Consider the following 23,237-nt stretch of genomic DNA (forward strand, 5'->3'; position numbering starts at 1 on the left):
ATTTGAGTGTGCTGCCTTCGTTTTGGTCAGGTTTGCTAGGGGTCTGTCTATCTTGTTGATTTTTTCAAAGAACCAACTCTTTGTTTTGTTGATTCTTTCAATGTTTTTTTTTTCATCTCTAATTGATTTTATTCTGATTTGATTTTAATTATTTGCTTCCGTCTATTGACTTGGGCATTGCAAGCTTCTCTAAAGAAGAATGGACAAGGAAGGATCCCAAGTGGAGCTGCCTAACTTTGGATGGGTCTGAGCCTTCATTTGGGTGATGGCTGGCTCATCACCTCCACATTTTTGATTGGTTATGAATATTTTAAGAGTATCCGTCTTCAGACTTAAGCTGATTACTCCAACTCTTTATTGGTTGAGGATGTAGCTCAGTGTTACAACACATGCATAATAATGAGTGTGGAAAGCTTCCTCTTTTTATGAACCTCTCCCTAGTCAAAAGAAGAAAAGTCAAATGAATGAAGGAAAGAATAAGACTTACTAGTGACTCAAAGAAACGTCAGGACTTAGGAGATTCTCTTTTCTAAACTTGTTCATATATCTGGATTGGATATGTAGCTCAAAGTTCAGATAGTTACTCATGAAAGGCCTTTGCAAATTGTAAGGTACTATACAAATGTAATCATTTCCTGAAGTAATTGCTGTTAATGAGTATTTCATATCTGATAGGGCTGCTCCAAGAATTTTACAAGAACTGTTACATTTACTGAATCAAAGATTAATTTGAAGTGGTTAAGACACTGTCGTAAGTCCTTGACCTTGTATAAGTTGGCATCTCCAACTGTTTTGTACTCTGCCTGACACAACATGGTTAAATAAGAATCATGTGCATTTGTAAATCATTATGCACATAATCATGTTTCTTACTATTCTATTCAGGGCCATCCTTGACAACATGGCTTTCCCTTGCTCTGACCTTGAAACAAGCCTCTGAGGAAGCATTAAATGTTATTCTGGACAAGGGTGGCAATAAATCAGCTCAGTGTTCCTTTGTCGTGGATGCTTTGTTAGAGAGATAATCATCATTGTATAAGAAGAGTGGTCACTAAATATTGGTTATTCTCTTAGATTCTTGCCCTTTTTTGACTCTATTCACAGCTTATTTCTAAGAAATTGGCAACTCAAATAGCAAGATTATAAGCAGCCTAGCTGAGGCAGGCAGAATTTTTCCTGCTTCTCCATTCATAGATCCCCCCTCGGGAGACTACCTTTCAGTAGTGCTCAAAATTACCAGCATCACCTTTTTTAGCTGTTAGGAGCCATTCAAGAAGAAAGTGTAGCTTAAATATAGAAAACTCAATGTTACTTTTAAAAATCTCCAAATAATTCACAATGTTTTTGTATCAGAAATACTTTTCCACAATATCAAAGTAATATATGTATGGTACATAAAGTCTGGAGAAACAAACACCTAAAGAAAATGAAACAACCAGTGGCTCAAATCTGTCATCCTAGCTACTCAGGAGACTGATATCTGAGGATAGCGATTTAAAGCCAGCCTGGGCAGGCAGAAAAGTCTGTGAGACTCTTATCTCCAATAAACTACTCAGAAAAAGCTGGATGTGGCACTGTGGCTCAAGTGTAGAGCATTAGCCTAGAGCACAAAGAAGCTCAGGGGCAGCACTCAAGTCCTGAGTTCAAACCCCAGAACCAGCAAAGGAGAGAGAGGGGGGGAAGGGAGAGAGGGAAAGAAGGAGAGAGGGAGGGAGGGAGGGAGGGGGGAAGGAAAGGAGGGAGGGAGGAAAAGAAAGCCTCTGTAATTCACTGTCACCATTTTGGTAAAGTTTAGTTCTAAGATTTTCCATGTGACTGTGATTCTCTGTGAGTGTGTGTGGTTTATATTATCAAATACTATAAAATTGTGCATCCTTTTAACATATAGTATCTTTCTTTCCATTACAAGATCTTTGAAAATAGTTTGTAGTTAGCTTTACTTTCGTCATGATTGATTGAGCACATTACTTTAAAAATTCAAATATGGGAAAATATAAGCTAAAAGAGGTAAATATCATTTTTAAAGCTATCAGTTAAACATTCATATAGATAACGTTTTTTTCTGTATCAGTATCATTGCTTGAATTCAGGGTTTCCTGCTCTTTTTTGTCTTTTTATCTTATTTGCCATGTCTCTAGCTGGCCTTTTGCCAGTTAATTGTTCATGGAGACTTGCATACTTTTCTGCCTGTGCTGGCTTTGTATTGGGATTTTGTCGGTCTCAGCCTCCTGAGTAGCTATGATTAAAGGCATGTGCTTGATACTTGACCAATTTTTTATTTTTTTATGAAAATTCTTCAGGAAAGCCTTCAATTATACACACATACACAAATATGTGTGATGCATTTGCTTAACACCAAGAACTATCCAGACCCATTCAGTTTAACAATGGTTTTAACAGAAGTCTACTGGTTTAAGTTTTCAGGTGAAAAATAAACTTTATTTTGTTTGCTAATCAATGATACAAGACAAAATACAATCTTCAGTCTTCTAGATAATTATCATAATTGAATCTAAATGTATTCTATATTCAAAATATTTAGCTATGTTTGAATCTCATCAGGCCATCAACAATTACATTTAGTAACAGCGAGTTATTTTTAATATATCCTGTTTATAATCTTCACTTCCTTATTATGCTCTTTGGATTCAGTAGTTTAGTTGCACACATACAAAAATATTCCATGATTTTAGCCACACACCAGTGTCTCACACCTGTCATCTTAGCTACATAGGAAGCTGAGATCTGGTGGGATCTCAGCCCAAGGAGAAAAGGCCAGCCCAAGCAGAAAAGCCTGTGAGATTCTCCAAAATAACAACTGAAAACCCAGATTAGAGATATGCTTTACATGATAGAATCTCAGGCAATCAAGCCAAGCAAAGGTAAGACCCTGAATTTCAGACCCCAGTATGGGGGTCAGGAGAGATCCAGGATTTTATCTGTATTCATTTTCCAGAGTTTATTGTAAAGCTTTCCTGAAATTCAGCCAGAAGTTTTTGGAGAAGAAGGTTTTGGAATGTGGGTATTTTCCTGTAGTCCTTAAGTCAGTCGTTACCTTCTTGTCTTATCTTTCAAAATGCTTTGGTTTAAATCCCAAAGGATGTGGTACTTCCCCCTGCCTGCAGCTGCATGGCCAGGCATATGACAGTTCATCTGTGTACAAATAACTTCACTCTCTTTCCATATCATAGTAAAACCCTTGTTCTTTTTATTTTATTAATAGCATTAATGAGGCAGTAAGAGTCTAACTATAAGTCAAAATTCAGTCATACAAAGAGTTATCAGCTCAAGTAACAATCCATCTAAGGAGACCATGAGATCAGCTGATAGCTTCTACCTACTGTTCCAGTTTGCCTTTGGGAGAACATATCACCACTATGTAGAGAACATAGTTCCATGAAAAAGCACAGGGTCTAGTGGACGTAGATTTGAATTCTGAGTCTGCCACATTCTGCCTTCAGAGACTATCTTCAGTTTAGCTCTCATCAGAGTATTTTCACTTATTAGATTAGATAATAAAATTAGACCATCCAAACTCCCATGAACATATTACAGGTAGAGATTTTATTTGAAGCATGTATATACATATACATACAGTATGTAGAGAGGGTATTGTGATACAGTTTAAGTCAATTGTAACCAACATTCCAAGACAAACAGAAAATAAACAAATTTACATGTGATGAACTTACATGTAATAAATTTTTTGGCTCTTCTTCTGAAATAATTTAAAGCCAAACTATTCTCACTCTTTGAAAATTCCCTCATTACTTACCACTTCAGCTGTGAGTCACAAGGTCACAGGAGGAAACTCACCCTTTCAACTTCCTCCATTGCTAATACCAATGACAGATCTAGTGAATTTTGTGTGTCCTGTACTGTAATTTACACACTGGTGAAACTCTTCACCCAAGTGTTTAGAATTAGTCATTAGTCATAGTTTAGAATTGTAGTTACTGGATTTTGAAGGCAAATATGACTTGAAAGCATTTATTTTAACATCAGTCTTTATTATAATATTCAAGTTGACACTAGCATATCAATTACATGGAGGAAGAACCAGTAAATCTTCCTATAGATGTCTAATCATACAACAAATAAAGAGCAAATAAAGAGCATATTACTGCAAAATTAAATCATGCTTCATAAAATAATGTAGGATTCTATGAAGTCAACCAATGCAATGTCAGTCTGCTTTAATCACTCCCAATGTTGGGTTTAACAGACAAAAAGAAAACTATTAATGAAGAGCAGAAAACCTGGGTGCTTAGCTTATAGCCATATTAAAAAATAATTTAGAGGTCAAGAAACTTATGAAACTTTCAATATTGAAGTGTGGCTTTATTTATTATCATAAATCAAAGCTAAATCTGAACCTGTAGTGGTGTGGAGAGACAAAAGCAATTCTGCTCTCCCTGGAAATATCAATGCTAATCCTTTTTGTTTATTTTCAAACCTCATTAATTGTACTGTAGCCTCCACTTTGTCAATAAAATATCTCGTGAGCTTAGTTCATGACATTTTAGAAGCTCAATCAAGCTTTCCTAACTTTATATACCATAAAATGATAGTGCCCATTTCAAATACATTAATTTTTGAGTGACTTCCCTGGTACTTGCTATTTTCAGGTAACAAGCTCTGTGTCATACCATTTGAATCATCACAATACCTCAAGAAGGGTACCATCTCCATTTTACAATATAATAAAGCTGGTACTCAAAGAGGATAGAAGTTAGATTTTTCTTCCATATTCACATAAGAAAGAATAAAGTCAGCCTTCAAATTTAATTCTATTCTTTACAACATTCTTTTCTCACTAGTACTGCATTCTACAGAATATTTTCTGTAAATTAGCTCAGAGTATGATAGAATTTATACTTTTTGCTATTTTAACCCATCTAATCATTTCTTTCCTATGTCTGGAATATAATGTCTACTTGTGTGACTATCATCCCTGGGCATAAGAGGCATTCGCTTTCTACCTACAGCAGGCCTGAAACAGTGGGCAATTGTGTGAGTCAAGAGACTCAATGACGTGATGGTCTTTTACACAAACAGTATCACCGCCCCCTGTTACCCATACTTCAGCTTCTTCTTTCAGGCTAGTTGTTTCCAATTCCAGATGAGCAAAGGTAAATTTTGTAGTCTCATCAAACCCATTATTAGTAGCACAGCTCTTCCCTACATTTGGGTACGATTAGTAGGATTACATTTGGCCACTGTTAGTATTATCTAACTTAATGATAGACCCACTGACCTGACCCGCTGTCTGATTTTCAGCTGGCACTTTAGCACTCCAGGTTTCCTCCTCTTTAAGAAAGAAGTAAAAAGTAGCATCTACATGGTGACAGTGTTGTATGAATGACAAACACCACAGTGCGAACACAGAATGTGCAGATACTATCACAGGCAATAGTGTAACACAAGGCATTCCTGTGCAAAGGATAAAAATGTTTACTTATTTGTAAAGTACACCTTCTTACCTCCTTCTTAATTTTCTATACCTGTCTTGCTTGCAGTCTCTTATCTCCTTATCTTTCTCTTTCTCTTCTAAATCCTCTTTTTTTCTCTCTCCATTTCCACAACTTCTTGATCACATTTGTATTTTAGTGGTCTGCTCAGAGAACAATGCCACAAATTAAGGGCCTTGTCTTTTAAGATGTCATACTGTTGTTAAGGATTTTTAACTTGCTTTAGCCTTGGGCTGTACACATGTGCTTGTGTGCTCTTACTTAGTAATGACAATCACCAAAAACTGCCTTTCAGAAAGCCCTATCAAGTATTGTGAGCTTGTGTGTCCTTTCCATCTTTCAGAGATCCCTTAGTTGCCTGATGCTGCTGTTTGTCGTCAGTCTTCCAGCTGACGTGGCCACGCACCCCCCCCCCCCCCCGGGGATGTCACAGATGCTCATAGAGTCCAATTAGGACTCCTGTGCCCCTCCAACAATGCTGATAACATTGTAGCCTCCGATCAAACAGTGCTCAGTCCACATCCCAGCTCAGTTCTGCCTGTTTCCTTCCTAAGTGACTAGATAGCAAAGCAACTAGAATACCTGAAACCTCCATTTCCTCATTTGTGGACTAATAATAATTACCTTGTAGAAGGACTGTCAGGATGAAGAGTCGAAATAAGGAAAGCCTCTTGAACAGTTCTTGGGATGCCATAAGAGCCACAGAACTTTTTGTTTGCTGCTACAACTACTTTGGTACACCAAAGAAACCTAGGACTGAACTTGCCATTTCTAAGCATTGGTTTTCTTCTAGTTTTATTCCAGACACCAAAGAACCAGACTAAAGATAGATGTTCAAGAAGATTCATTAGAAAATTCTTTCTCAGTTAGCATGAAACCATGGATACATCTTATTGAATATTGTGATTCATCTGTCAATTCACTTAGAAAATCTATTATTGTCACTATTTTATTTACAAGAATTCCATGAAAAATGAAAATGATGTAATACTTTGCAGGCTTAAAAGAATAACATGCCCATCACATTCTTCTACTCTCTTAAAATCTACATTTCTCCACAAGTTGTGCTGTGGCTCAAGTGGTAGAGAGCTAGCCTTGAGCTGAAGAGCTCAGGGACAGCACCCAGGCCAGAGTCAAGCCCAATGATGACTTAAACTACATTTCTCAATAATTTTATCTTTTTCCTTTTAAAAAGTCCCTTCATCTCTACTATAACAGATGTGATAGAAATTCAAACTCATGGTGAACACACCATCCCTACCCCCATTTCAAACATACCAGAGGCCTCTCATCTTCAATGATAATGCTTTAATATCAGTTCTAGGACCCACCCTCCAACACACCTCAAGAAATGTATAACACTATTTTAAATTATATAAATGTTGTATGTACACATGATTTGTTCTGAAAAGTATCCATATACTTGAATTAGATTATCCAAAGGAATTATAATTTCAGTAGCTATAAATTGCACAATACCATACATATATATGTATTTCCCAAATATTTATACACAACTCATCATCTTCCATGTCTCATCATTCAAAATGACCGCATTCACACACACACACACACACACACACACACACACACACACACACTAACAGCACACTCCTATGGTTTCTGCTCATGCTAGGCCTTATTCTTCTTCCCCTTCATTAGATCTTGTTACTCTTCTAACCTTGACTCCATTAGTATCTTCTCAAGGAAACCCTTGCTGACTTATTGAAGCCATAGCAAGAGCTTTCTTAGAGCTTTGCTCAACACATCCTTTTAAAACATCTATCAAATTATTCTAATTATTCAACTAAAGGTTTTTCTACCCCCTCATCAAATTCCTTTTAAAACATCTATCAAATTATTCTAATTATTCAACTAAAAGTTTTTCTACCCCCTCATCAAATTCCAATTCTAATCCCATGGAAACTTGACCCTGGATCAGTTTTAACCACCAACTAAGAAAGGCATTATTTTCCAAAACTTATTAATCATTCTATAAGTATGTGGACTAACGTGTACAAATAAACTGAGCAACATCATTACAAAATAATGTCCTATTTATATTGTGCCTTCATTATTTATAGATCGGTTATACATGTACATAAACTTCACTTTCCTCCTGAGATCCAACAGGGCGTAATTCAACATGAATTTAAGTAAAGGTCAATATAGTCTTCATTCTGATTGTGGGGAGTGTGGAGGTCTCAGAAGAGAAGCTCATGCCATAGTTCTTTCCTTTTAAGGGCTTAAAATCCCATGGGTAACAAAGACCCCAACATTCACGTGCCAGTAATACTGTAGTTATTTGCTTGTCCTCAGATGGTACTGCGGTTACCTATGAAGGAAGCAAAATAATATAGTCCTCACAGCCTCAGTACCAGTCTTAAACTATTCTGCATACCAGTTGTGCAGGACTGAGCAAGTTGTATAAGCTCCTTGAGCCTTTCTGTTCCTGTGTTAGTCAGGTTCCCATTATTGTGGCAAAGTATCTGAGATAATATACTTATAAAGAGGACAAGTTTGTTGTGACTCAGTTTCAGGGGCCTTATATTCGTGTCACTTGGCTATGTGATAGCACAGTACATCATGGCAGAGACCCATGGTGGAGGAACCTCTCGCCTCATGGTAGAGTGAGAGAAGAAAGGGCTGAGGTCCTTATATCCCCTTCAAGAGCACACTCCCAAGGACCCCTACCACCTGGTCCCTCCTCCTGAATGTTCCACTACCAGCCAATAGTGCCAGAGGATAATAACCAAGTCCTTGTCATGTGGCCTTAGGGAGATACTATACAGATCCAAACTGTAACAGTTTCATCAACTGCCATTTGAAGATAATGCTTACTTCAAACATAAAGCACTGAGTTCAGCGTGCAACAGTAGTGATGGAGGTAATTGTGGATGCTAATGATGGTGGTAGTGAGGCCACTGATGATGACAATGAGGATGAGGATGATTGCACATTAAACTGTAACTCATCGAAGATGAGGACCATGTTTGATTATCTTTGAATCTTCAGAAGCTACTCTAGTGCCTGGTACATAGTGGACATCAAACAAATATTTGTGAAACTAATTATCCATCACAACGTTGAGGATATTGAGATCCAAGAGAAGAAAGAAAAGAAATTAGCATGAACCAGAATGATTAAGAAAAATCAGTCTTGAAGAAAAGGTATAGAAAAGGTGGTGTTTTCACAGCTGGAGAAATGGACAGAAGTTACTAAGAGCGAAGGCAAACCAGCATGTTTAGACTATGCCAGAAGTGGGGAGCAAAACATCTTTTGTTTGGTAGAAAGGAGCTTTGCACATGTGATATACTTTTACTGTCTATGTCCATGCCCAGAAATGAATAACAAAGACAACAACCCTAAACCATGATCCTTTGTAAGGCTACATGTTACAGAAAAACAATACAGTTCAGTGTTTCCTATGAACAACCTATATGATACAATGGTAAAAGTATAATTTGTAGAGGGAAGCAACTCCCAGTTTAAATTTTGGTTTTGCTACTTTATTAACTATATGATCTTGAGTAACTATTTCACCATTGAGCTACAGATTCCCTCTTCTCTAAAACAAAACTCATTATGCCCGTTCCAGGCACATGTGAAGACTGAATGAAATAATTCATGGAAGACACATATTGCAGTACTCAGTGATATTTTTCAGAGTGTGAATGTCTGTGCTTGTGCAAAGTTGATGTGGATGTTTTGGTTGCCTGTGTTTTTAGGCTCATTAACTTGAGATCACTAGCTCTGAGAGTAACTGAGCTTCTCGAAATGGAAAAGAGCAGAAAAGAGCAGTGTATAACCACTTGTCTGTCTTCTTCAGCTAAAGAAATGCAAAAGGTTTTCAGTCTAACCAATTGATTAGGCTGAATGCTCAGATAAGAAATAGGAAACTGATCATTTCAATTAACCACCTGCTGCATAAACTGTCATGCAAATACTGCCTCCTGCTTTATGCCAAACATTTGAAGCCCCTGTGTCTTTGTTTGTTTCTTTGGTTTTGGGTTTGTTTTTGTTTGGTTTTTTTACTTTTCTGTAGTAAAACACATAATTGAATTCATTTCAAGTGTTTGTCTGTAAGCCAGCCAAATATTTCTTTCTAAATACTTGAGCTCTGTGTGGAATATACATATAGAGACATGGTTCTTAGTCTGTTTCTGTTAGTGATAGATTTTGTCCCTTACTCCTTTAACAGGCCTTTAGTTTCACGTGTGCTAGGTGTGTTCTGTGCTTTATAGTAAACGAAAGCTTTCCACTCCATACAGGTTCTTCCAGGGGACCCAGCCCCCTAACCATGGGAGCCCAGGACACGCTCCCTGTTGCAGCAGCATTCACAGAAACTGTCAATGCCTACTTCAAGGGAGCAGATCCCAGCAAGTAAGCATAGCACGTGGGCCATTGTGTTCCTATGGGGGAGTTGGAGGGAGGGGTATCTTACATATAAATATTTCATTCCTTATCCTAGGACCGAAAGGCATTCATTTAATAATAGCAGGTGGCACATCCACAGTAGAACATAAAATTTAGTTAGTAATATTAGTTCACTGCCTTTTTTACAGTTCCAAAAGATCCAATAATCTAATATCTCACTCTAAAAATTCCCCGGTTCAATTTTTCTTGCAGGCAACAAAAATTTTAATCTAACTTTATTAACAAAGAGAAAATGTACTCTCTCATAAAAGTCCTGCCTTTTATTGTCTTTTTCTTCCCTGGTTGAGAATCACCCACATATATAAATGGAAATGAAGAATTAATTGAATGATAACACGGGACACCCAGAGCAGCAAAGGAAACATGTTATATTTATTTTCTAAATTAAATTCATCAAAAATAAGAAAAGAAATATTAAAACTACAGTAAAGTAACAACTAGAAGGAAAAATGCAGTACCTTCTATTTACATTAGCCTACCTTGTTCTTAGTTGTTTCACATCCAAGGATTAGGGCTTGGAAAACCTTACCATGTATAACAAAAGTGAACAAAAAAATGTGCATAAGGACCCAATTATAAACATTGTTGAAACAGTGATAAGTATAATTAGAAGTTGAATCAACACCTTTGAAGTGGGGATTTGTGTGACTAAGTGTGACACTCTTCACACTTCAGAAACACTCATTTGTTAAAATCTCTTAGCAGTATACAGGAAAATCAATATAATTAGTAACTCTACCTTTAAGCATCCTACCCACACCTGGCATGTATAATCTCCCTAGGAGTGCTGTCTCTTTTCAGTCACAGTTAAGATTTTATTCTATTAGAAACAAACCAATACTCTAGATAGCCTTACTCTTCCATCTTCAAAGCACTACAGCCATGTGCCTTCCCACACAGCAATAGAAAGGACAGGCTATCTCAGAGTATACCAGCTACCTCAAGAGCATAAACTGTTAAAGCAAGTAAGCACTGAGAGAGACCAACAGACGGTCTTTTGTTGATGCTTTGGCGGGTTTCTGTTTGTTTGTTTGTTTGTTTGTTTTTACTTACTTTTTAGAGAGACTCTTAGAGTGTTGAGCCATCACATCTGGCTATAAACTTTCTATGTACATGTTGATTCTGGAGAATCTTTTTTTTTGTACAGAGAATTTGCATGATTTCTGTCACCAAATGTTAAGATGTAGTTGTCACTGATTGGTCTATACCTCAAAAGATTCAAGCTGGCCCAAATCAAGAAAAAAAAAAACAGAAATACGCTTTCAAAACAATAAAGAATTGCTTCTTCTCTAGGGGAAAACTCCAAGTGGCGAATGAATGATGCCCAGTGCAGGTGCATGCAGCAGGAAGGCCCGTAGGCCCCTGGGGCCCCGGCATGGGAGGCCATGGTGGCTTCCGAGGAAGCTCCCAAGTGGCATCCGGGGGGGCTGAGGTCGAGGTCGTGGTCGTGGTAGAGGCCCAGCTCACAGCATGGCTCGTGGAGGCACATCCAAAGGCAAGGAGTGGAACCCGGTCACCAAACTGGGCCGCCTGGTTAAGGACATGCAGATCAAGTCTTTGGAGGAGATTCATCTTTGCTCCTTGCCCATCGAGGAGTCTGAGCTTACTGAGTTCTCCCTGGGGGCGTCCCCAAAGATGAGGGGTTGCTGATCATGCTGGTGCAGCAGCAGACCTGCACTGGCCTGCGCACCCAGGTTCAAGGCATTTGTAGCCATTGGCGACTACAATGGCCATGTTGGGCGTTAAGTGCTCCAGTGAGGTTGCCACAACCATTCGAGGGGCCATCATCTTGGCCTGTGCGGAGAACAAGTTTGGCAAGCACCACACCATCTCGTGCAAGGTGCCAGGCCTCTGTGGTCTGCACTGGTGCGCCTCATCCCAGCCCCCACAGGCACTGGGACCGTGTGGGCTTCTGTCCCCTAGAAGTGCTTGATGATGGTCTATGTGAATGACTGCTGCCCCTCAGCCAGGGCAACATCACCAAAGCCACCTTTGAAGCCATCTCCAACACCCACAGTTACCTAACCCCTGACCTCTGGAAAGAGATGAGTTTATCAGCTGGAATGGAAAATAAAACGTGTGCATTATGTAGATGCACTGCAATGGGAGACACAAAGCCCTTAATAACATTTTGTTTTTAATCCCAAGAAGTGGTGTAGCAGCCTGCAATCCCCATTTTGTCTATCAAAATCCAGTCCAGTTTTCTCATCCTGGCTCAACTTCCCCACCACAGTATGAAGCTGTCTGAGGAGAACTGCACCTATGGCCGCATCTTTACCACCATGGCATCATAGTGATGTAGCACTTCATCTTGGTTACTACTAGTGTTCTTTATATATCTTCCCAGAACAAGCCTCTGACTTGCAGATTTATATGCAATCTAGTCTCAATTATATTGCCATAAATATTTGTCACAGGGGCTGGGAATATGGCCTAGTGGCAAGAGTGCTTGCCTTGTATAAATAGTTGTCACGTACCCTGTATGTGGGTGGATGGAAGAGATTTGGTCCATTTCATTGGAATTTTGACATCTGAAATGTATGAATATATCATGAACTGACATGCTTTTACATTTAGTTTCATCTCCTGGCGGTGACTCATTTTAATAGTTCTTCTTTGTCATTCACTTCTAGGAAAATATCTCAGAAGTAAAAATCAAACACCAGTTAGAAGTAAAACCAAACATGGCACCAAATAAAGAAAGGTTACAGAAGGGATATTTGGTTTTGCTTTTGCCTTCAGATCCTTTTCATTCTGCATCAAAATCATTTGTTTTCAGACCATACTACTACCTTCATTATCACAATATGTTATCTACTCCACTTAAATATAATTTCATAGTACTAAAAATGCCTGAAATCAATTTTCTGACCTGTGCATCTTCTCATCTAATGGTTGATGGGTGCTGCTGGCCAGAATGTACTGTAGAAGCCAGCAGTGGGCACATGCACACACATCAGAGCCCTGGGACTGGAAAAATTCCCTGCTCTGTAGGATCTGGCCACTGGGGCAGCTACTGTACTACTACGTAAGTCAGGTCTTGGGGAAGCTGTCTGTCTGCTGAGCACTAGAAAAACCACATGAGTTGGAAAACACACTCACTGGGGACACCAAGTGCCTGGAAGAAAATGGAACTAGAAAACCTGGGCAGAAAGTTGCTCAGCAAGCCTGCTTCTTCCTAGATGTCTCTCCAGTGCCCTCTACTGACAAGATTTAATGTGCTTTTGGCAAAGAAAAACTATAGAAAAGCGCACATTCTTGATCTGAGAGTAAGAAGTAAAGGGTGAATTAAAAGTGACAAGGAATGGATTGATTGGAAATTAAAACTGAAAGGGTAATTCTGAATTTCACATGAAGATGACTATTTTGATATGGACCTACAAAACAACTTTGAAAGAGAACAGCCTTGGAAAAACTAACATTACTTGATTTCAGAACTATACTATACTATACTATACTTATAGTAATCAAGACAGCATAGAATCAGTTAAAGACAGACATAATGGATCATTGGAACCAAAAACTGGATTGGAATGTGGATCTGTATGCACATATATTTTGACAACTAAGTTCAACAAAATTGGCAGAGTTAATTCAGTGGAAAAGCAACAATCTTTTCTCAACAAATGATGCTGAAGCAATTGGATGTGCCATCCACAACAAAGAAATAATAATATTAACTTAGATCTATATTTCATACTATGTACAAAAATTGAAGAAAATGACTCATAAAGCTAAATGTAAAATTAAAAATTAAATTAAAAATTAAATTAAAATTAAAATTAAAAATTAAAAGAAGGACTAGATGTGGCAATACATGCCTACAATCCTAGCACTCAGAAGGCCTCTGAGGCAAGAAAATCATGAGTTTGAGGCCAGCCTGGGCAATATAATGAGAATCTGCCTATTTTTTTTAATCTACTTTCCAACAGCCTATGCCTGTAATCCTAGCTACTAGGGAGACTAACACAAGGAGGATTTCAGTTTAAAGCCAACACAGCAGAAAAGTCCTTAAGACTTCCTCTACAATTAGCCAGAAAAATACAAGACCAGTGATATGGCTCACGTTGTATAGCACTGGCCATGAGCACGAAAGGTAATAAGGGTGTGAAGCTCTGAAATCAAGCCCAAGAACCAACACACATACACACACACACACACACACACACACACACACACACACACACATCTTCAAGAAGAAATTTTTTTTTAACCTTAGGCTTAGAAAAGGCTTCGATATGACTAAAAAAATAATTACTAGATTTATTTGGGCGTGGTGGTTCTTGCCTGTAACCCCACCTACTTCAGGAGTAGAGATTGGAAGATTATTTTGAGGATAATACAAGTATAGCCTCAGCATAAAGTTAGCAAAAAAAAAACACAAATAAACATGTGTTATGGCCTGAGGCCAAACAGAAGATTAAAGCCAAAGACCTTTTCTAAAAATCACTACAGCAAAAAGGCCTAGAGGGTGTGGCTCAAGTGGAAAATCCCTACCCTAGCAAGAACAAGAACCTGCATTTAAAACTCCAGTATCACCAAGAACATAATAAAGAAAATAACTGGATTTTGTATATAAATCACAAAAAGTAAATTGCTTTTGACAGTACAGTTAAGATAAAGAACATATAAGCCATAGACTGGAGGAAGGGAGATCTCTGCAAAATAGATAGATAGATAGATAGATAGATAGATAGATAGATAGATAGAGATAGCATATTTATACATATTAAATCATACAAGCCAAGGAGGTATAAAAACTCAAACCCACTAAGAAAAAAATCTTGACTTCAAACTTTGACAGGAAATTTGAGCAGTCACCTCCCATATAAGATAATTGATAGCAAATAAGCCCCTGAAAAGATGTCTAAGACTATTAGCAATTATGAAAAAGCAAATTAAGAGCTACCTCTACAGATCCATGGCTAAAATTAGAATGGCTAAAATTAAAAGTGTTAAAATAAAAGGCTAAAAATTAAAATTACCACGTGTTAGTGAGGATGTGGAAGATTTAAAACTCACACACAGCTGTAATTTCCACTTTAGAAATCAACTGGGTGGTTTCTTTAAACGTTGACAGTTTATCTACCAAGTAATCATCCACTCTACTCATAAATTTATAAGCAGAAATGAGCGTAGAGCTGGGCACTGTCCATGGCTGTAATCCCAGCTTTTCAGAAGTCAAAGATTCAAAGGATCATAGTTTGAGTTAACCTCGGCAAAAAAAAAAAGAAACCCCACTCTATTTCCAATTAACCAGCAAAAATACAGGCTGGAAGTGTGGTTCAAGTTGTAGAACAGCCCAGCAAACAAGAGTGAGAGAGGCCCTGAGTTCAAAGCCTAATACTGACACAAAAATAGAGAAAATAAATGAGAGTACCTATCCATACAGAGGCCTGTCACACCTACTCATCACATATTTATAATAGATAAGAAAGAGCTAGTATATTCTTCAACAGGTGAATGATTTTTTTTAATTATGGCACATTCATGTGCCACACAGCAGCAAAAAGGAATCAACTATCAATTCATACAACTACATGGCTGAATATCAAAATTATTCTGAGGATCAGAAGCTTGATACACACACTGTGTGTGTGTTTTTTTAAAAAAAACGCATGCCTTATGATTTTGTTACATAAAATTGTAGCAAATGCAAAGCAATGAACAGCGGCAGAGCTCATCTTCACAATATCCTAGGGCTGGGGCATGGGGAGTTGGGAGATTGCATAAAAGATTTCATAAAAAGGCAAGAAGCAATTTTGAAGGATGCTGAAGATTTTACTCTTAGATATATAGTGATTTCAAGACTTCAAATCATATAATCCTACAGCATTTTATATTCTAGATAAGTGCGGTTTGTTACATGTTACTTATATCTCCAGAAATCCTTTCTCAAGAAAGGTGTATTCACATTGTGATCATTTCTGTAACTGACCTTATAGTTGTGACAAAATGGACAAATTAAAGGGATAAAGAACTACTTTTCCAGGAAACAAAAAGGTAAATTAAAGAATATGTTTAAGACACTGATCACATTATTCAAGAACCAAAATAAGTCTCAGGCAAGTATGAGACTCTAGTTTAGTATCTTTACACATGCAGCCAATATTCAAAACTCAGAACAAGAAAAAAATACAAGAGTAAACAATTTTTTATTCTTTATTCCTGCTTATCATTTTTTATCATGGTGGTTATCATTTTATTTCCCAAACCAAGCACTCAGTTCCCCTAAAGGTAAATTCAAACCTCAAGTTCTTAAAATGACCTCCCTTTATTAAAAAAAAAACAGCTTAATATTTTCTTGTGATTGAGATGCTTCTTTAAGGAAAAATAAATAAATGTTAAGCATTGAGTAAGATAAGTTCAGTTCAGTCCTTGGGTGTGGCACTGTAAAAGTTTGCCTTTCATCTCCTGCTGTTTCACTTTGTCAACATTAATCTTTTCTAGGCTGCAGCTCAGCATTCTGACATGGGTTTTGTCTCTCTCTGCTCTTATTTTGATCCTCCAGATGTATTGTTAAGATTACCGGAGAAATGGTGTTATCCTTTCCTGCTGGCATCACCAGGCACTTTGCCAACAACCCATCCCCAGCCGCTCTGACATTTCGGGTTGTAAATTTCAGCAGGTTAGAGCATGTCCTGCCAAATCCCCAACTTCTCTGCTGGTAAATATGATTTTGCATACATTTTTAGATACGTGTGCTTCGGCACTTTGTACCTAGATGAGGCCATAGACCATAGGACAGTAACACTGTAGATAAATTACTGCTACTCAGATTCACACACAGAACCAAAGTCTTCTCAAAGTCTACTCAAAGTCTTCTGTAGGTGACTCCATATATATCTGAATATGCACATGTATATTTTAATGGCCAACTTCTAAATTGCTTAGAGACAGTTAAAGTAACAAAATCTGACATGGCATGGTGGTATATAACTACAGTCCCAGCATTCAAGGAGCTGAGACAAAAGGTTAGAAGTTGAAGACTAGCCTGGGCTACCTAATGAGACTCTGCCTCAAATCTTTTTAGTAGTAATAGTAATGCTACAATGAAAAGAAAGTGCTAAAATCTATATTCCTGACAATTTATTTATTGTCTGTTGTGTTTGCTATCAGTAAACATTGGATGAGTATTGTGGGTAAATGATTTATTAATAGAGAAGTATTGCTCCTCTCTCTCTCTCTCTCAATATGTGGGTTACACTCAAGGCTTCCTAATTGCCAGGAAGGTGTTTTACCACTTGCATCATACCTTTGGTTCTTTTTACCCTGATTATTTTTGAGTCAGTGTCATTTTTTACCCATATAATCATGGAGTACAGTCCTATTTATATTCCCTGTGATAGTGGGGATGGCAGGCATACATCACCATATCAAGCTATTTTTGAGGAGTCTCTCAAACTTTTTCCCTGGCTGATCTCAGACAACAATCTTCCTGATATCTGTCCCCAGAGAATGCTCGACTGCCACCAGCATACAGCAGCATATTTTTCTATCAGATAATATTTGAATTGTGAAGTATACTTCACATGAGCTTTGAAACTTTTTTCTGAAATGTCATTTCATTATAATGGTAATTTTAATAGAATTTTATAGTATGACATCAAAGAAACCTGTTTATGTATGTAAACATGCTTTCTCGTGTCTTCTGTTTAACCTGAAGTGATGTCTTTATTATGTCTTTACATGCACAGCCAAGCATACATGCATACGTACATGCTATTAAGGTGATCAACTATGTCAGTGTACTATTTGCAATAGATGAGGAAAGAGTCAGTCTTGACAGCTTCCTCTCTGTCACCAAGTCCTGATACTTTACTTTTACTCATTACTGAAGTCACCCTGTGCCCTGCCCTAGTTCTGTGGCAATTGCCTCCCTCTTTGAACCCAGTCTTGCCATGCTCTAACACATTTTAACAGCCAAATAGCCTTTTATGATATCTCTCAGTTCATACTTGGTCATTGGCTTCACATTGTCTATATCCCAGAACCTAAACATGTTAGCATTTCCTTTGAGTTTTAAGTCCACTGTGGCCCAGCCTAATCTGCCAGTCCAAAACAAGCAAGACCCTCCTCCAAAGCAAGAGCTTTCTGTGTTTGTTTCCTGCCCTTCTTCACCTGACTTCTACTCACTCCTTAGGTAACAACCTCACAGTGTCTCCCCTAATCATTCTTCTGTCCTCCTTCCTCACTCACCAGCTGGAAACTGAACTACCTCTCTAAAATATTATTCTCTCAAGGTACACTATTCTTTACTTTTCTGGCACTTACCATAGTTAATAACTATGTATTTACCTGTATTCCTCCATTTACCTATGCCCCATGACTCAGTACATTCTGGGTCAGATGAAACACCAATCCACTACTTCACTACCATGTCCTCAAGACCTCCCATTGCTGATGTGTAATAGGAGCATGAAAAATATCTGTCAAATCAGTGAGCAGCTTGATAATAATTTAAAGCCAGGTTGCATATGCAGCAATAGCAACTTCTCAGAAATTATCATCAAAGACCTATGATTTAGCTTTCTTTATTAAAGTGAGAGAATGCAATTCTTAGAAATTCTAAGATTTCTACAGCAAGTCAGCTCTACTTAGTTATTAATGACATGTTGGTAGATAGTAATGCTAAGCCTATATTTTGATCTAGTGGGAGAGTCAGACCTGTTTGACCAAATGGGGCTGGAATTCTCCACTACTTATTAATGATACGATCCCAAGCAAATTGTTAAATTTTATGTATTGCTCGTATCACCTGCCTCATTGTGTAATTACAGTTATGGAAGCTCAGCATAACTGATGTGCTTTTAAACAAAAAAATATTTGAACATCCCTGCCTAACATTCTTAGGTCAGCTACCTAAGGTCAGAGTCCCAAGGGCCAGATTCTTTTCTGTCACCTAAGAGGGTCAAGGAAATTTTTACTAGGGAAATCAAATGAACAAAAACTGCAATTCATTACCCAATATCCTGTTTCTACAATCATGTATGTGTTGGTGAAAAGAACTTCAAGATGGTTCCCGAAGATAACGAGCAAAAAAATTGACTAGGCATGTAAAATAAATCAGCAAATGGTGGAAGGAAAGGGAAAGTTATATCAATGGCTTAAAGCACAAAATCTAGAGATGCAACTTGTGGCTCTTCCTTTGGAGCTATTTATATTAGTTAAAGTAGCTTCTTCGAGACAAATGGATTCTTTGTGTTAGGCAACTGATAACATTTAATCATTTGGTAGTTATCACCCAAGCTTGAAGCGTGTCTAGTCTGGAGCAGTCTTACCAAAAGTCTTGTGACATGGGTGCCCACTTCTTGTGACATTTACGCCCTTTCTTCTGATCAAAAGAATTATTGCACCAACTTCTGGTACACATTACTCATTTGGACCTAGATTAGAGAGATTGTTTCTCTACTATATATTGTCACTTGATATGAATGAGTATGCTTAAATAAATGCATGTTTGTGTTTTATTACAACATTATTTGGTATAATATTTAATCTTAAAGTCCTACAATGTTGTACTCCTAGCTTCTGGACCTGCCTTGCTTTGATTCCCAAGTCTCATGTCCCTGTTCTAGTATACTACCTCATCTTCCTCTGTTCCCAGAACCAAAGAGTTTTACTTCATCTTCAAAGACCATGTACAGCAGAACCACTCCGTTTGCACTGAGACTTGGCCTCCTGCCTCCTAACTGAACAAGCAGAGTTTCTAGGCTCAAATTTTTGTAACTCTGTTTTCTTGGTTTCTTTGATTTCTGGAAGCTGGAAGCTGAATCACAGCAACTCATTTTTTTTTTTCCTAAGCCAGTCCTGGATACTTCCCTAGGTTGTTGTTTTTTGTTTTTTTGTTTTGTTTTGTTTTCCCCCAAGGCTAGTACTCTGTCATTTAATCCATAGCTCCACCTCTGACTTTTTAGTAGTTAGTTGGAGATAAGAGCCTCTCAGATTTGTCTGCCCAGGCTGACTTTGAATCTTGATCCTCAGATCTTAGCCTCCAAAGTAGCTAGAATTACAGGCATGAGCCACCAGAACCCAGCACCCAGCTACTCTTTTCTTCTTATGACTAAATTGTTCTTTCTATAAACTTACTCATCTTTGAAAATGAGGGCGATAATTCTTTCTTTATAGGGTAGACTTTAATGACTAGGATTATAAATGTATCTAGTATAGGCTTAACATAGAATATGTACAAAGTTATAGCTCCTCTTATGATATTATAGAAAGCAAAATGTCAGCCAACAAATTGTGGGCCAAGTTATCAGGTCACTTGGGAAGTAGGCAAATACTTTGGACATTTCTATTTGGTCCATATTATCGAGGTAAGCATTCATGGGATCAATTGGACAAATGTGTGGACAGGGCTCTGAGAAATGAGATCTCTTACAGGAACAGCAGACGACTCACTTGGCTAGGCTGCTTACACACTTGGCCAGGCTGCTTTCTGCATCTCATTAAACTACCATCATTACAGTCATTTAAACACCAGGATCATCTTGATGTGAAGTGCCCAGTAAAAATTCACATGCTGAAAAAAATAGCACAGTAATTTTAGTAACACGATCCTCTCCTTAGTTAGACATCTTTAATTTGCCCAAATTTCTTGTTTGTTTTGTTTTGTAAGATAGGACCTCATATAAAAATACAGCCTATCCTGAGACTCACTATCCCCCTACCTCAGCCTCCTAAGTTCTGGGTTTATGGATGAGTACCACCATACCCTGTGTGGCTGAATCTTTAACTGTGTAGTATCTGAAAACTATGGAGGAAGTCAATTTTTTAAAAGTCAAGTAAAAGAATCAATAGCTCCTTAATTGCATTAATTGGCTGATTTAAACAAAATTAAAGTAATATATGGAAATGACTATGAAGTTTTACTGAATAAATAATATACTTTATAAAGCAGCCTAATATCCACATGCTTTGTTAATATGACTGAGATGTTGCAGATTCAAAGCATTAAAATATTTTAATTAATAGCATTCATAGTATTAATCTAATTGGTAGTATTAATCTATTCACATAAAACCATTCAGAGATGTATTTGTACCAAAACCACACTAACCGTGAATTATGTAATTTCTACCAATTGTCAGACATAGGTGTAGAAATCAGATGGCAATTTGCTAAGATGCATCTTGTTCTGGTGATTTTTGTTATAAGATGCTACTCAATCATTTTTCTCTTCAAACAGTGATAATACACAAAATGATGCCAACACCAAGGAATTCTGGGTAAACATGCCAAATTTGATGACTCACCTAAAGAAAGTGTCTGAACAAAAACCCCAGGCTACATATTACAATGTGGACATGCTCAAATACCAGGTAAGCTTATTCACACAGTCAGGGCATCTCTTTCACATTGGAAATTGACATTCTAAAGTGTCTATGGTTACATAAACCTAGATAAAGTAACATTTCTTTTAAAAGTAAGAAATCAATAAGAAGCAATAAGAAATCAATAAGAAGCAATAAGAAGATGGAAACATTAAAGTAATACCTAGGGACTAGTATTAAGAATATTCAGGCATATTTTTAGTGTAAATTTATGGTTGAAGTATTTTGTTAAATGACAGGAATATGCCACAAAAGGAAGTTGTCAAAAATTATATCAATTAAGACTGTGTTGCTAAATTAGATCACTGTCAAGAGTATTACTGTCCTAAAACTTCTTACTTTAAAGGATTAAATATAAACAATCTGTATTTTTTTCCAAGTGTGACAATCCTTTATCCAAAACTATAATTGATCTATTAAATCAATTTATTTCAGATCAGGTAAATAGTTCCTAAGGCTCTCGCTGGCTCCTAGTACTTGATCTCCTAGATTAGTTATAATGTGTTTTTGTGATTAAATGTTACAATTATTTTTCTTTTTCAATTATATTTTTATTATCTTCAAGTAGTTGTACAAAGGAGTTACCATTCAACATGTCAGTTTATGAGTGCAATGAATTTTGGTCAGTTTCACCCTTTTCATCATTCTCCCCCATCCCTCCCAGCCCCAATATTATTTTTTTTGAATGAAGAAAGTCACAAAATGACTACATTTATCAATTAGCAGAGAACTTAGAAATAAGTGTTAGTTATGAACACATGCTAAGAAGGTAGATAAATGATAGATATATGATACACAGAGAGATGGATAGATAGATGATAGATAGATGGTAGACATACAGACAGATAGATAAACAGAAAAACAGATCTAGCCAGCCAGCTCTCTCACATGGCATTTGAATTTCTGGTGCTGGTCATAGGAGCTCCTGGGTGAACTGCATGAACAATATTATGGGAAATAATCATAGCTTCCACTTTTGTTTTAGATTAGTGGTTGAGCCTTAAATGTTCTCTTTCCTGTCATTTGGCAAGGTGTCTGCCCAGGGCATTCAGTCCACGCCTCTGAACCTGGCAGTGAACTGGCGATGTGAGCCTGCAAGCACTGACCTGCGCATAGATTACAAGTACAACACAGATGCAATGACCACCGCTGTGGCCCTCAACAACGTGCAGTTCTTGGTCCCCATAGATGGAGGAGTGACTAAACTCCAGGCTGTGCTCCCCCCAGCGGTCTGGTGAGGAACTGCTGATTCCTATCCTAGCCACCAAAGGCCCTTTCTGAAGATTTAGTGTTTGTTTCCTGTAAGAGAAGAACACAGCAGGCCTGTATGTGAGGATTCAGGGCAGAAAACCCAAGTGCTATAGCTATTTAAACCAGAAAACGCTTTTTTTATTAGTACTTTTACTTTCAACCTCAGTAATCCATGTGTAGCTAGCTTGTTTTGATTTAGGAATGAATGAATCAGAAACAAGAGAGGGGGAGAGCTCAAGCCAGCTGACATTTCCAAAGGACTGTCATGAGGGGCATTGGGTGCATTCACATAGGAGAAAGCCCTAGAAACTAACCATACAGGTTAGTTAATAAATATCCTGTCCACATTAACTCTTGCCAATAAACCAGAGTCAACACTGTGGGTGCAAAGCCACAGAGTATGAATGCATCTCTAGATGTAAGTGGGCAATAATTGAGTGTCTAAGAGACAAAAAGAGGAGATAGAGCCCCATCATGGAGCAAAGGAACTCATACCAGTGGTGTAATGGACCCAAATCCCACCCGTGGGCACTGCAATGGCTTGAGAGTGAGGCTCTGAAACAGTAATGTGTTGGAATGTGTGTCTCTAATGGAAGTCAACTCATTGCAGAAGATAACCTCTAGGTCTCATGAGGAAAGCTAGAAGGCTTCCACTCAGCTGCTACATGACTGTATGAACATTTTCAGTTCTATTTTAGGGAGGTTTAGGCGGACCACACCTGAGCTCTACCATATGTCCCCA

The 23,237-nt window shown here is 37.8% G+C and overlaps 1 protein-coding gene and 1 pseudogene across 19 annotated transcripts in view; both read left to right on the forward strand.

Moving 5' to 3' along the window:
* Positions 1 to 23,237, forward strand: part of Sgip1 (SH3GL interacting endocytic adaptor 1) — a 180,586-nt gene that overhangs the window by 151,611 nt on the left and 5,738 nt on the right. For all 19 annotated transcript variants that reach the window (XM_048351505.1, XM_048351504.1, XM_048351510.1 and 16 more), the window contains 4 exons: positions 9,743 to 9,854; positions 16,420 to 16,575; positions 21,100 to 21,232; positions 22,276 to 22,478. In XM_048351505.1, the coding sequence (XP_048207462.1) occupies positions 9,743 to 9,854; positions 16,420 to 16,575; positions 21,100 to 21,232; positions 22,276 to 22,478 (604 nt within the window). The remainder of the gene's footprint in view (positions 1 to 9,742; positions 9,855 to 16,419; positions 16,576 to 21,099; positions 21,233 to 22,275; positions 22,479 to 23,237) is intronic.
* Positions 10,992 to 12,293, forward strand: LOC125355275 (annotated as a pseudogene).

The sequence above is a fragment of the Perognathus longimembris genome, chromosome 7, assembly GCF_023159225.1.
Source record: "Perognathus longimembris pacificus isolate PPM17 chromosome 7, ASM2315922v1, whole genome shotgun sequence".
NCBI lineage: Eukaryota > Metazoa > Chordata > Mammalia > Rodentia > Heteromyidae > Perognathus > Perognathus longimembris.